At 38.7% G+C, this 13,495-nt stretch overlaps 1 protein-coding gene across 3 annotated transcripts in view; it reads left to right on the forward strand.

Annotated features, from left to right (window-relative positions):
• Window positions 1–13,495, forward strand: part of LOC112054129 (sarcolemmal membrane-associated protein) — a 40,463-nt gene that overhangs the window by 8,137 nt on the left and 18,831 nt on the right. For 2 of the 3 annotated variants that reach the window (XM_052885237.1, XM_052885238.1), the window contains exons 3-4: window positions 9,867–10,001; window positions 12,983–13,117. In XM_052885237.1, coding sequence (XP_052741197.1) covers window positions 9,867–10,001; window positions 12,983–13,117 — 270 coding nt within the window. Of the gene's footprint in view, window positions 1–9,866; window positions 10,002–11,584; window positions 11,753–12,982; window positions 13,118–13,495 lie in introns of those variants that run through there. The other variant, XM_052885239.1, reaches the window with a different exon arrangement.

Consider the following 13,495-nt stretch of genomic DNA (forward strand, 5'->3'; position numbering starts at 1 on the left):
AGATCATAGGTAGTAGACGTCCACTAAGAACGGATATTGCGAGAGGGCCGCATTAATGAGGTTTAAGGGCGGACGAAGTCGCGGGCGTCCGCTAGTAATATTATAAATGTGAAAGTGTGTGTGTCTGTCTCTTTGTTTGTCCGTCTTTCACGGCAAAACGGAGTGACGAATTGACGTGATTTTCAAGTGGAGATAGTTGAAAGGATGGAGAGTGACATAGGCTACGTTTTGTCTCTTTCTACCTCGTGGTCCGGTGTTTGGGTTATGTGGCTTTGAATCACGAGGTACAGTGTTCGATTTCTGGGTCGGGCTATGAAAATATATATAGATCTTCTCTTCCAAAAAATCTTAGATGAAGTTGTTAGTATTACGCCCCTGTGCCGATCGTTATCGTTAACATTTGATACAATCGTTATTGATCGTTACAAAATCAAATATAATCACCTTAAGCCCATCAAGCCGCATTGGAGCAGCGTGTGAGTGAGTCTAAGCTCTATAAGTAGGGAACTCTGGCCCAATGTTACGAGTTCCTCGATTGCGGGTGGCATTTACACTAATTATTTAAAATTATTATAAAAAGAAGGTATTTGTACATAAAGTTATTAGGACAGTGATTGTAAAAACAAAAGGCTATTTGATTATTTGAGTTCAGTTTTTCGTTGGGCAGCGTGAACGCCGTCACGCTGCTAGTCGCGTTGGTGATTTTGTGCGATAAGGTTTTGTTGTGTAATTATTAATCATAAATTGCTTAGTGTGAGCATGGAGAACATGTCGGGCTGAGGAAGTAAGTGTTAATGCATTCTAAAGATATCCCTTAAACCTACACCCAAGGTCACAAGTCCTGGGACCTTCTTGAGATGTTTCCTCTACTACAAAATGTTGCTACAATTATTGTCGCTGCTCCCCATCACATTATACCTATAGGGGGTCGTTAAAACAGGCTGATCATTTACATACATGTAAATATGAATATGACAATATGGTATAAGTGCAGTATATGATAGATTATAAAAGAAAACTTTAGCACGGCTCTATGTGTTAGCTTTTTTGGCGTACTGCCTAATAGAAAAGTGTTTCGAGTTTTGAAAACTATGCTTCTGGGGCAATAACTACCCGACTGGGTTGTTTTGTGTGTAGGTGGCTTTATAGAAATAATAATAACTTAGATCTTATAAATTATCTCTAACGCCAGTCACACACGATCATGTAAATAACGTTTAGCGCGCTTAGGGATGTGCGCACATTTTGCAGATTTTTTTACTTTCACATCCCTAAGCGCGCTGCAGACTTGTCAGTTAACTTGACCGCGTGTGGTTGGCGTAAAATTAACAAGTCTATTTGGAAATAGCTGACAACCGTGCGAAATTCTGTTTCTTCCTCAAAACCATTTTTCGTTTTTCCTATCTTGATGAAGCAAAGGCTACATATAATTATGTTGCTTCAAACTTAGTAAAAGGTGCATTATAATCCAATGGATCCAAAGTTTAACGCGAACAGACAGAAAGTATTTCAAAAATTGTATTTTTTTCGTGTTGCAATGTTCAAAAAACGAAAAGCTTGGAACTTATTGAATTAGCTCTTACAGTTGAGCAAATATCACAGAATACACAATAGTAGAAATCGCTTTTAAAATCCTAATGATAGGTAGGTACATACAAAAAAAAATATAAAAAAAATTTAAATAAAACTCATTTTATTGTTTATACCCACATCGAGGGAGTTGTGAAAAAATATGTAATTCGCCAGTTTGCGATGGCGGCATCATCGATCGATTTTAATCAAACAAAGCAAAGAACACTTCCGACTAATTCTCCTTTCAAACAAAAAAAAAACAAAACATGCTGCGATTTGTATCATTTGCGTGCTACGATGCCACAAACAGACACGTTAAACTTATAACACCCCGTCGGTTTTGCATTGGGGGTAAAAAAAACAAAATCTGTTCATGAGTTATGATGCACCTCAGACCAATTATTGTATTGGACCTGCCTCGCTAGACGTTACTTTTCTGTCAAAGTATATGATCAATGATCTAATGCGATTATAAAAACTGTCTCTATAGAATCGATGTTAAATAGTTGTAATTGTATTCGTCGATTAAAGAGCTCCATAAACATGTTTTTGTGAAGTTGAATGGTGTAAAAAACGAGCAAAAACTTTTAGTTTAGTATAAGATATATACCAAATCGAAGCTCGTTTTCCTCAGAAAATGACAGACAATTATGCTCGTGACTATGAGCGTGATACAGGTCCTTCTATAATTGTTCTGAGTATGATGCACAGATACACACACACACAGATGGGTCAAACTTATAATATACAGTCGTTTGTACGTTCAGGGGTGAAAAATCAAATGCTTAAGAGTATATCTCGCTGTCGGATCTCTCGGTGAACAATATAATTAATGATCTCTTAATCACGAACGTTTATGGACCACTTTCGTTACTCATTTAGGGTTACTGAAACAACAAGTTAGCATTGAGTCAAGAGTATTGATCAATTGTTCTCTCTGTTGAATTGAGTTCAAGGTAGGCTTGTATCAGTTTAAGTTATCCAATAGTGCCATATACAGGAATTTAAGGTATTTAACAGGTAATTAAAATAAAAAAAAACTTTGATGAAACTCATTCTAACTAAATATCACCTCGTCGAGGTTTCTGAATAGATATTCAAGAAGTTTTACCCAATTTTAAGAAAGATACGCTCGCAAACCCGCATTGGAACTGTGGCGGATCTATGCTCCTAACCTTCTTTTGGTCTTTATAGAGAACTAGCGTACGCCCACGGTTTCACACGCGTGGTTCCCGTTCCCGTAAGAATACGGAGATAAAACATAGCCTATAGCTTTCCTCGATAAATGCGCTATCTACCACTGAAATAATTTTTCAAATCGGACCAGTAGTTTATGAGATTAGCGCGTTCAAGCAAACAACTCTTCAGCTTTATAATATAAGTATAGATTTTCTTAATTCTCTGCGTGTGTGAAGTCTGTCTATCCGCATTGGGCCAGCGTGGTGGACTATTGGCCTAACCCCTCTCATTCTGAAAGGAGACTCAAGCTCAGCAGTGAGCCGAATATTGGTTGATAACGAACGATGTCTACTGATCTATAAGGAGAAGACCTGGGCCAAGCAGGCAAAGATGGTGCATAGGTAAATCAAAGCGGACAATTCGCGGGTATCGGTCAGTTATCAATAGAACGCACCAGATAACTGCGCGGTTATCACGGGCATTCACAATGAGGTCACGCGTACAGGAGTTCTGTGTTACTGTAAAAATAATCGCAACCACTGTGATTTAATTAGCACTGCGCATTAAGTTTATCCTCGCGGCTCGATATGATGTACCTACTCATATTTACTATGTAAGCATCGTGCGCATTGCATACTTGATCGCACTTTAAGAAAAAACCGCTTATTTATAGATTTTATGTAATCTTTTTTTTTTATAAAAGAATATTTCCCATATCTCTCCCCCCAACTAGTCGGAAAAGACTGTGCTAGGAGTGGATACCACAGTAGACCAACGGTGCGGCGATCGAACCACCACTCTCGGCTCTTACCGTTGAGCTATTGAGGCTGTAAAATGTATTTTTCACTTCTCTAGTATGCGACAAACGACGTAATATCTCGTGCAGAGAAATAGACAAAATGTCAACCAATGACGGCGGAGTAGTCCCAGTTCCATTTCGTCCCAAGGCAACGGAAGGGATAGCGATATTTCCGGTTGCACTGCTCTTAGTTTTTTTTTATTCTTTACAAGTTAGCCCTTGACTGCAATATCACCATGGTAAGTGATGATGCAATCAAAGATGAAAATCAACACCTTTTTTCGGTTTCGGTTACCAGCCAGGCCTGGACCAATTAAGAAAACCTCAATCGGCCCAGCCGTGGATTGAACCCAGAACCTCCGTCTTGTAAATCCACCGCGCTTACCACTGCGCCACGGAGGCCGTCTAGTTGGCATATGTCTATTTCTCTTCACGATGTACGTCGTTTGTTCGCGTGTTAGGCCTACTGAGCTGCACAAATCTACATTTAATCCCTATTATACTATAACATTACTAGCGAACGCTAACATATAATTATGTTAGAGGAATCTAATTACAAAATTAAGATATGTATGTCGTGTACTGTAGACACGCATTGCTTAGATCTCATGTTCTATTGTTGGAATACATACACGATTGCATCTGATTATATCGATAACGGATATCATTTATCTGCACGTCCATTCATACTTGTGAGTATGATAACTTAGGAGTTAAGATTTTATGCCATGGCAAAAGTAAAAGGTTATTAAAATAAATAAAAACAGTTTATTTCGGTAACATCAAACGGTTAAAAATAATTAAAGGCTAGAGTTTTCTTTTAACAGTTGTGAACTCCTGTGACAAAAGACTCCGCTATTTCCAAGCTGTAATGAAAAATATTTATAATTAAAATATATTATATTTATTACTAGCTGACGCCGCGCGGTTTCACTCGCGTGGTTCCCGTTCCCGTAGGAATACGGGGATAATATATATCCTACAGCCTTCCTCGATAAATGGGCTATCTAACACTGATCGGTTTGAAAGCGGTGTCGAAAAATCTAAATTAAACTTAAAGTGCCTATTTGACTTAGCACCGACTTAAATGACATATGTCATACGAGTACGTACAATGTTATTTTTCGCGTTTTACTGAAATACATTAACGTACTTTTTAATATAAACTTTTTTACTCACTTTACACATCACTAATAGCTAGAAGGGTCAAACATCAACCAAAATATTTTCTGAAAATAGAAGACCCATACTTACTAAAGTCTGTCTACCCATAGAGCGCCATACGTGGTGTAGAAGTCATAACTATGTCAAGTGGGCTTTCGTTGAATGGGTCTTTTAAAATCACTAGCGTACGCCTCTGACTGCGATCGCTTTTTTTAGAACTATCAAATAGGAACAATTTTGTAACTAACCGATTACGCAGTCAGAAGCTTTCAAAACAATTATTTTTACCCGTATTTGCGGCTTTTCTCACTGATGCACCTCTCCTAATTAGACGTGTATCGAGAAGTTATTGAGGTATTTTTACATAGTAGGTAGGTAGGTACTTACCTATGGTAGATAACTTTAAATTTTTTAACCGACTTCCAAAAAGGAGGAGGTTCTATGTTCGGCTGTATGTATGTTATTATTTTTGTATGTCCTGTTAAGCGATATTTCCGTCATTCGTGGACTGATTTAAAAGTCTTCTTTTGTTTGCAAGGCTATACCTACTTCTAGGGTGGTTCAATCCAAATTAAAAATTCATTAATTTCAATTAGGCTTAGTTTACATTCACTTTCGAAATGTCAAGTAATAGTATTATTAGATAATGGTCTTTTTTTTATTGTTTACTAACCCACACTCCTTTCGGTTTCTACACGACATCGTACCGGAACGCTTAATCGCTTGGCGGTACGTCTTTGTCGGTAGGGTGGTAACTATTCACGGCCGAAGCCTATTACCATCCAGACCTGGACCAATTAAGAAAACCTCAATCGGCCCTGCGGTGGAACGAACCCAGGGCCACCGTCTTGTAAATCGACCGCACAGACCACTGCGCCACGGAGGCTGTCAAATCGTGATATTATTTATACACGATTTGACAGCCTCCAATTGGTCGAAAACTTAAAATTAAAGTTACGAGGGTTCCTTGGTCTGAGAAGAGCCCATAACAAACTCAGCCAGGGTTAATTTTTTAAAAAAAAAAACAAGAAATGTCTAGCCATCAAGGACTTACCCGTATTCTACCGTGCCACATGCTTTGGTAACGTTGTCACGTGTAGTGTCATATTAGCGCTGTGAGCTGTGCCAAATTGAAACAGGTTTAACATCCTTTTAATTGATGTAAAGCTACACCGTGCACTCGCGCCTCGCCTTGTAAACTGTTTCGCTCTAGCCATGTTACACGTACAATCAATATCGTTTCGATAGGTATATTTTTTAATTTTAAAAATCACATGTGTTGTAGAACCCCTTGAATTTTAATTTTATGTTCGTCTGTTTTTTAGTTTTCTTTTTATAGTGGCAACATAAATACTTTGAAAATAGGAACTGTCTACGACTCATGATATACAGCCTGGTTACAGACGGATGGACGTACGAATAGCGGAGTCTAAGTGGTTCCTGTTTTACCCTTTGTAGAACCCTTAACCATTCAGGTATGGGAATGACATTCGTTATTGATAGGTCACGTGGTCAATTGAATATTATATTACTAGCGGACGCCCGCGACTTCGTCCGCGTAGAATTCAGTTTTTCACAAATCCCGCGGGAACCGTGGATTTTTCCGGGACGAAAAGTGTGTGCCTATGTGTTAATCCTGTGTAAAATATATTTCCATTCCAAATTTCAGCCAAATCGCTTCTGTAGCCGAAGCGTAAAAGAGGGACAAACTTACACACTTTCACACTTACACACAAACTTTCGCCTTTATAGTATTAGTAGGATTTACATTTATTTTAATTAATTAATATTAATTATTAATTGAATTAATTAATAACTATAATAAGCGTTAGCAATTGTAGAAAGATAATCGATACGCAACATAGCTGTTACGTAAAGTGGCTGTTGATTTCGTATTCTTTGACAAGTTAACACCTCACTGCGAGTGCGATCACTTGTTATTAAGTGACGATGTGGTCTAACTTTGTATCGCGATAACTTTGAAAGTACAGTTTTTACTTATCTTTCAAGGCAAAAGTGAATAGGCATTCGCAGACAAGTTCGCTAGTAGACATTTTTGACTGGGTATTTTAGGCATGTCGAGAACGTATCATATCCCTGTTCTATACTATTCTAAATGTTAGCTACACGAAACTGGAGACCTGGCTAGGGAGTCCTCATCATCACCATTAACGTCCACTGCTGGACAAAGGCCTCTTGCATGGACTGCAAACCGCTTGACGTCCTCAGTCCACCTAATAAGGGGTTAACCAACACTGCGCTTTCCGGTGCGGATTCGCCATTCCAACACCTTGGGACCCTAACGTTCATCGGCTCTTCGAACTTTGTGCTCATTGCCACTTCAGAAGCTGAAGTGGCAGAGACTTTGGTTCCTCTGCGGATCTCCTTATTTCTGATTTGATTACACAGAGATATTCCAAGCATAGCTCGCTCCATCACCCGCCCAGTGACTTCGAGTCTTTTTTTATGAGGGCGAAAGGCTAGGGAGTAGTGGGGCTAAATCATCTCCTATATATCCAAAATGAGGGTATTTTTCATAAAATCTAAAGTCAGTATGTATATGGTTTAATCAAATTTATTTAGAATAGCTAATAGTCAGGGCTGACAAACTTAAATATTTGGTACGTACGTCGTACAGTCATTTTTTAAGTTTTATTATTTCACTTTAGCAATTAACTAGAAGTTAATTTATTAGAGTACTAAAACTTTAAGGTTGCAAAACCTGGAAACCATAGGAAAAATGGAACTGTTCTAGCGAAAACCGGATACAGGGCAACCCTATTTACATTTGTAGAGCTTCTGTGAAATTAGAAGCCAAATGGAGGCCCATTTACGTAAAATTCCCAAACAATGCATTAACGACCTTTAATGGTTGTTTACAATTGTAATTAATTATTTACGTTTCATTGATAAATTATATCAATACCAATTGTTTTGTTTATAAATTGTAGACGTAAACAAAGATAAAAAGATTAAACCGAATGTCTACATTTATTTATAAGCGTATAAGAAGCTCGTGAAATCTAAAGGTCGCTGCATACGCTGTTAGTAGGTACTGTACATAGATGCGGCGGTGATGGAACGGACGGGATCTTAATACAATAGTTATTTATGCCACTGTCATGTAGGTAATGGCGCCTATAGCACGAGTGTTGTTTCAATTCAATTTCAATGAGGCGAAGACAAATTGCACAATACACAGCATGAGTGCTACAATCACAAATTACGTGCAGTGGCATTCAATACTTTTTCTACGATCATGATAAAATAAATAAATCTCCTTGATTTGTCTCTTTTAAGGAAGCCTGAATTTTTGTAGCCAATTACATGGAACCATTTGAAATTTGCAACAGAGCATACGCAGTGGAAACACGGACGAAACGTAGCATTTACGGGACGGGACCATCGTCTTCAATGATAATTGTCCCGTCCATTGCGTCCATTGCCTCGTCACCGTTTCGTCCGATCACCCGTGACGTACACTTACGTTTGTATTTTGTATGAAGTTATATTTCCATACATAGGAAAACATCGTAAAACCTGCATACGAGAGAATTTTCTTAGTTCTCTGCGTGTGTGAAGTCTGCCAATCCGCATTGGGCCAGCGTGGTGAACTATTGGCCTAACCCTTCTCATTCTGAGAGGAGACTCGAGCTCAGCAGTGAGCCGAATATGGGTTGATAATGATGATATGCAGTGGAAACACGGACGAAACGTAGCATTTACGGGACGGGACCATCGTCGTCAATGATAACTGTCCCGTCCATTGCGTCCATTGTCTCGTCACCGTCTCGTCCGATCACCCGTGACGTACACTTACGTTTGTATTTTGTATGAAGTTATATTTCCATGCACTTGTTTCGTTCCGTCCGAATTAAAGCACGTTACATATGTGCAGGAAGTTTTAGTCTTTAGCGCTGTCTAAGAATCAGAATATCCACTAAAGCCCAATAAATTTATCTGCATTCTAGATGCAAATACTTTGATGCAATAATATTGGAACCCGTATTGTGAAGAACACAGAAAACATGATATGCTAGCTTTACCTTGTAAAGGCACCCTAATTTATTCCAGCAAACAATGTTTTAAAGACAACCCTACGATGAACGCTAATGTATGTGTATATGTATGTGTGTTTGTTTGTTCAGGACAATAACATCTACCTGCTTCTAAATATTCGTATATCACAGAAGCATGCCTTATGATGCCCCAAATATTATTTTGAAAACAATATTATCTCCTCAGCCTAGTGGTAAAGGGCTGGACTTGTCACCGAGAGGTGGTGGTTCGATTCCCGCCCGTTGGACTATTGTCGTACCCACTCCTAATATAGTCTTTTCCGACTAATTAAACGAGAATATTGGTCATATTTACTATGGCTATGATTATGATTATCTATTAAAAAAAATGTTAAGGGAACTTTAGTTTACAAATGTAAACGTAAATAGAATGCGTAAACGCAGCCTAATTTATTGCTGCAAACAAAGTCTTAAGGCAGGGTTGCCTACTCAAGGATGAAAATCCCACATCCCTTTCGGTTTCTACACGACATCGTAACGGAACGCTTATTCGCTTGGCGGTACGTAAATAAGACCATAAGAAGTTATCACTTTAAAAATACTTTGATGCCATAAATATATTGGAAACCGTACTGTGAAGAACACAGAATAAATAAAAATTAGAGCCTCAATAGCTCAAAGGTAAGAGCAGTCGGACTCATCACCGATAGTTCAATCCCCGCCTCGTTGGTCTATGTTTTTGAGTGTGAGTTTGTTGTGGGCTCTTCCCGGACCATGGCACGTTTGGAACCCTCGTAACTTTAATTTTAAGTTTTCGACTTTACTTACCACCATTAAATCATGACATAACTTGACGTTTCAAAAGTGCTTGTAAACTAAGCCTTATTGAAATAAATGAATTTTGAATTTTTACCCACTCCTAATACAGTCTTTCATGGAAGGGAATGGAAAATACTAGTCATATTTAAAAATATAGCTAGTTATTAGGTAGTATAGGTAGGTAGGCAAATTAAAAATAAAACCAGCTGTAGCTTGCCTAATTTGTTGCTGCAAACAAAGTCTTACAGACAACCCTACAGTGAACTCTGAAGTATGTATATTTGTATACAAACATGGTATGTTTGTTTGTCCAGGACAATCAGAGCAGCAACGGCACGTTCGTGAACAACAACCGGTGCACGCTGACGAAGGAGCCGCACGAGGTGTTCTCCGGGGACGTGGTGCAGTTCGGCATCCCCGTCGTCGAGAATGCCGGCAACACGGAGAAGGTACCCTCTTTACATACATTTTATACTATTACAAAAATCTAATTTTATTTCAAGTAGGCTCAGTTTTCAAGCACTTTTGACACGTCAGTTGACTATTTGTAAAGATTCTACCAACGATTTTAAATTTATTTCGTGGTTGTTCATTATGAATGTTATTTAATCGGGTACATACCACTATAAAACAACGAGATTTTTATTGTCGATATTTCGACCCAGTTAAAATCTCGTCGTTTTATCGTGGTATGTACCCCCGTTTAAATAACATTCATAATTCTACCACCGGTTCGGAAGGCAGGTTCTGCTGAGAAGATACCGGCAAGAAACTCAACTACTTACTAGCGGACGCCCGCGTCTTCGTCCGCGTAAAAATCGATGTCTACTTTCAACCACTATTTCAAAATATTATATTCAATAGCGGACCCGGTTAAGGTTCGCTTTCACTTATGTGCACTTCTTCCCTACCCCTAACTTACCTTACTACCAACTCAACCCTACTTTACTCTACCCTATTCTACCCTGCCCCTAATCCTACCCTACCCCTGCTTTACCTCTATCCTACTCCTACCCTACCCTACCGCTATACCACCCTACACGTACCCTACCCATTCCATACCCTAACCTACATCAACCCTACCCCTACCCTACGCCTACGCTACCCCTACACTACCCTACCCCTACCCCTACGCCTACGCTACCCCTACACTACCCTACCCCTACCCCTACCCACCACCACCACCCTACCGAGAAAGACGTAAACCCGATGCATGCGATTTAGCGTTCCGGTACGACGTCGTGTAGAAACCGAATGGGGTGATTTTCATCCTCCTCCTAACAAGTTAGCCCGATTCCATCTTAAATTGCATCATTACTTACCATCAGGTGAGATTGCAGTCAAGGGCTAACTTGTAAAGAACAAACAAAAAACTATTAAATCAGTTAATTTACTTACTTTTGTTTGTAACGACAGAGCATTTAGTCAGAAGGATGTCCTTGGCCAGAGGCCTCCTTTAGTGATCTGTCGTTTGCTCAGTCGATATATATGCCTCTAAAGATCGAAAGAATCCATGAAGCCGACTGTATTGAATTTTTTATATTCGTTTAGCCAACACGGATAACGTGGCTTTATAAAATATAAATATACTTAAACAATACACATCACTATCTAGCTCCAAAGTAAGCATACAGAGTAGCTTGTGTTATGGGTGCTAAGATAGTTGATATTATAATATTAATATACAATTATATACTACATATAAATACTTATACAATGTATAAATACACACAGACACTGGAAAACACTCATGCACATCACACAAATATTTTCCAGTTATGGGAATCGAACCCACGGCCGTGGATACAGAAAGCAGGGTCACTACCCACTGCGCCACGCGGCTGTCTTTCTATTGGTAAAAGAATTTTACCAATAGAAAGACGGCCGCGATAAGGATTACAACCTCAGTAACTTACAAACTTTGTCTTACTATAAATATTATTATAGTTTGAGAATGTGGGTAGTTCATTTATTCGGTATCTATATTTATTTCCTGTGTGATTGACATATGTCATCCATTGTAACGTGTGGTACAGAACAAAGTTGTTTATTGTGCTGTTATATTCCTGTGGTATCCAATTGAAGAAAGTGATAATTAAAAACAAAATTATGGCATAATACGCGTTTGTAAAAACTAATTACTATGTAAAGTGTTGACAATCGGAGAGTTCAAAGTCGACAGTGATAAAAAATGGCGTTTGTTAGTAACTATTGGTTTTGTTGTTTGTAATTGAGTGTAATTTAGTTGTAGTAGAATAGCCGTGATAGCCCAGTGGATATGACCTCTGTCTTCGATTCGTATGTTCGAATCCGGTCCGGGGCATAAGTAACCTCCAACTTTTTGGTTATGTGCATTTTAAGAAATTAAATATCTTGTGTCTAAAACGGTGAAGGAAAAACATTGTGAGGGAACCTGCATACCTGAAAATTTTCTTAATTCTCAAGTATGCAGGTTCTGTGTATGTGAAGTCTGCCAATTTGGTAGACTATAAACCTAATCCCTCTCATTCTGAGAGAAAACTCGTGCTCAAAAGTGATCCGAATATGGGTTGTTAAATATGAGGATAGGTTGAGATTTAAGCGGTTTTGCGTAGCAAATAAATGTATAGCAAAGTCTTGAAAACCACATTCGTCATCATCATCATATCAGCCGATGGACGTCCACTGCAGGACATAGGCCTTTTGTAGGGACTTCCAAACATCACGATCCTGAGCCTGATACGTTTTCTAGTACGGGGTCACCATTCCAACGCCTAGGGACCCCATCAACGTCTATCGAAATCGGCTCTTCGAATTATGTGCCCAGGCTATTGCCACTTTAGCTTCGCGACTCGTTGAGCTATGTCGGTGATTTTGATTATTCTGCGGATCTCCTTATTTCTGATTCTCACAGAGATACTTCTAGCAACTCAGACCAATTATAGAAGGACCTGTATCGCACTCATAGTAAGGAACAAAATTGTCTGTCATTTTCTGAGGAAAGCGAGCTTAGATTTGGTATATATCTTATACTAAACTAGAAGTTTTTGCCCGTTTTTTACACAATTCAATTACACAAAAAGGAATTTTTACGGAGCTCTTTAACCGAAGAATACGATTACAACTATTTTACATCGATTCTATAGAGACAGTTTTTATTATCGCATTAGATCGTTGATCATATACTTTGACAGAAAAGTAACGTCTAGCGAGGCAGGTCCTATACAATAATTGGTCTGAGCCTAGCAAAGCTCGTTCCATCGCGTGCTGTGTGACTCTGAGCCTTCTTATGAGGCCTATAGTTAGCGACCAAGTCTGGGAACCCATAGGTCATCACACGCACTGTTCAAAGACTTTTGTCTGAGGAATTTTGGACGAATTTGCACAAAGTTGCCTCTTTGTAATATTAAGTATATAATATGTGGAAGTGACATAAAGTGTACATTTCCAGAACACATTTCCACCAGTGGTGGCGCTCCTCAAACTGTTCCACCCGGACGGCAAGGAGGCCAAGCTCTCCTTCAACCCCACCATGACCACGCCGCTGCACCTCAAGGAGTTGTATCAGCTCAACAACTTTGTACAGGTACCGTACTTGACATTTTATATGTATGTTATTAAAATTTAAATCTAACCCATCGATCACGTATTAAAAAGTTTTTTAATAGGAGATCGATGGGTTTTTTTAAGTAAAAAATTTCTACATGATTGTGCGTTCTTTTATTATAAGAGGTCAATTATCTAACCCAATAAAATTAAAACAAGGAATTGATGTATTAGAATTTAGACAGACAGAATGAAGACGGCTTACCAACACTGGCCAGCTATTGACAATCTATCTATATCTATATACGAGTATCTCTGTCTATATTAATATTGTAAAAGAAAAGTTTGTTTGTTTGATTGTTTGATTGAACGCGCTAATCTCGGGAACTACTGGTTCGATTTCAAAAATTCTATCAGT

The sequence above is a fragment of the Bicyclus anynana genome, chromosome 14, assembly GCF_947172395.1.
Source record: "Bicyclus anynana chromosome 14, ilBicAnyn1.1, whole genome shotgun sequence".
NCBI lineage: Eukaryota > Metazoa > Arthropoda > Insecta > Lepidoptera > Nymphalidae > Bicyclus > Bicyclus anynana.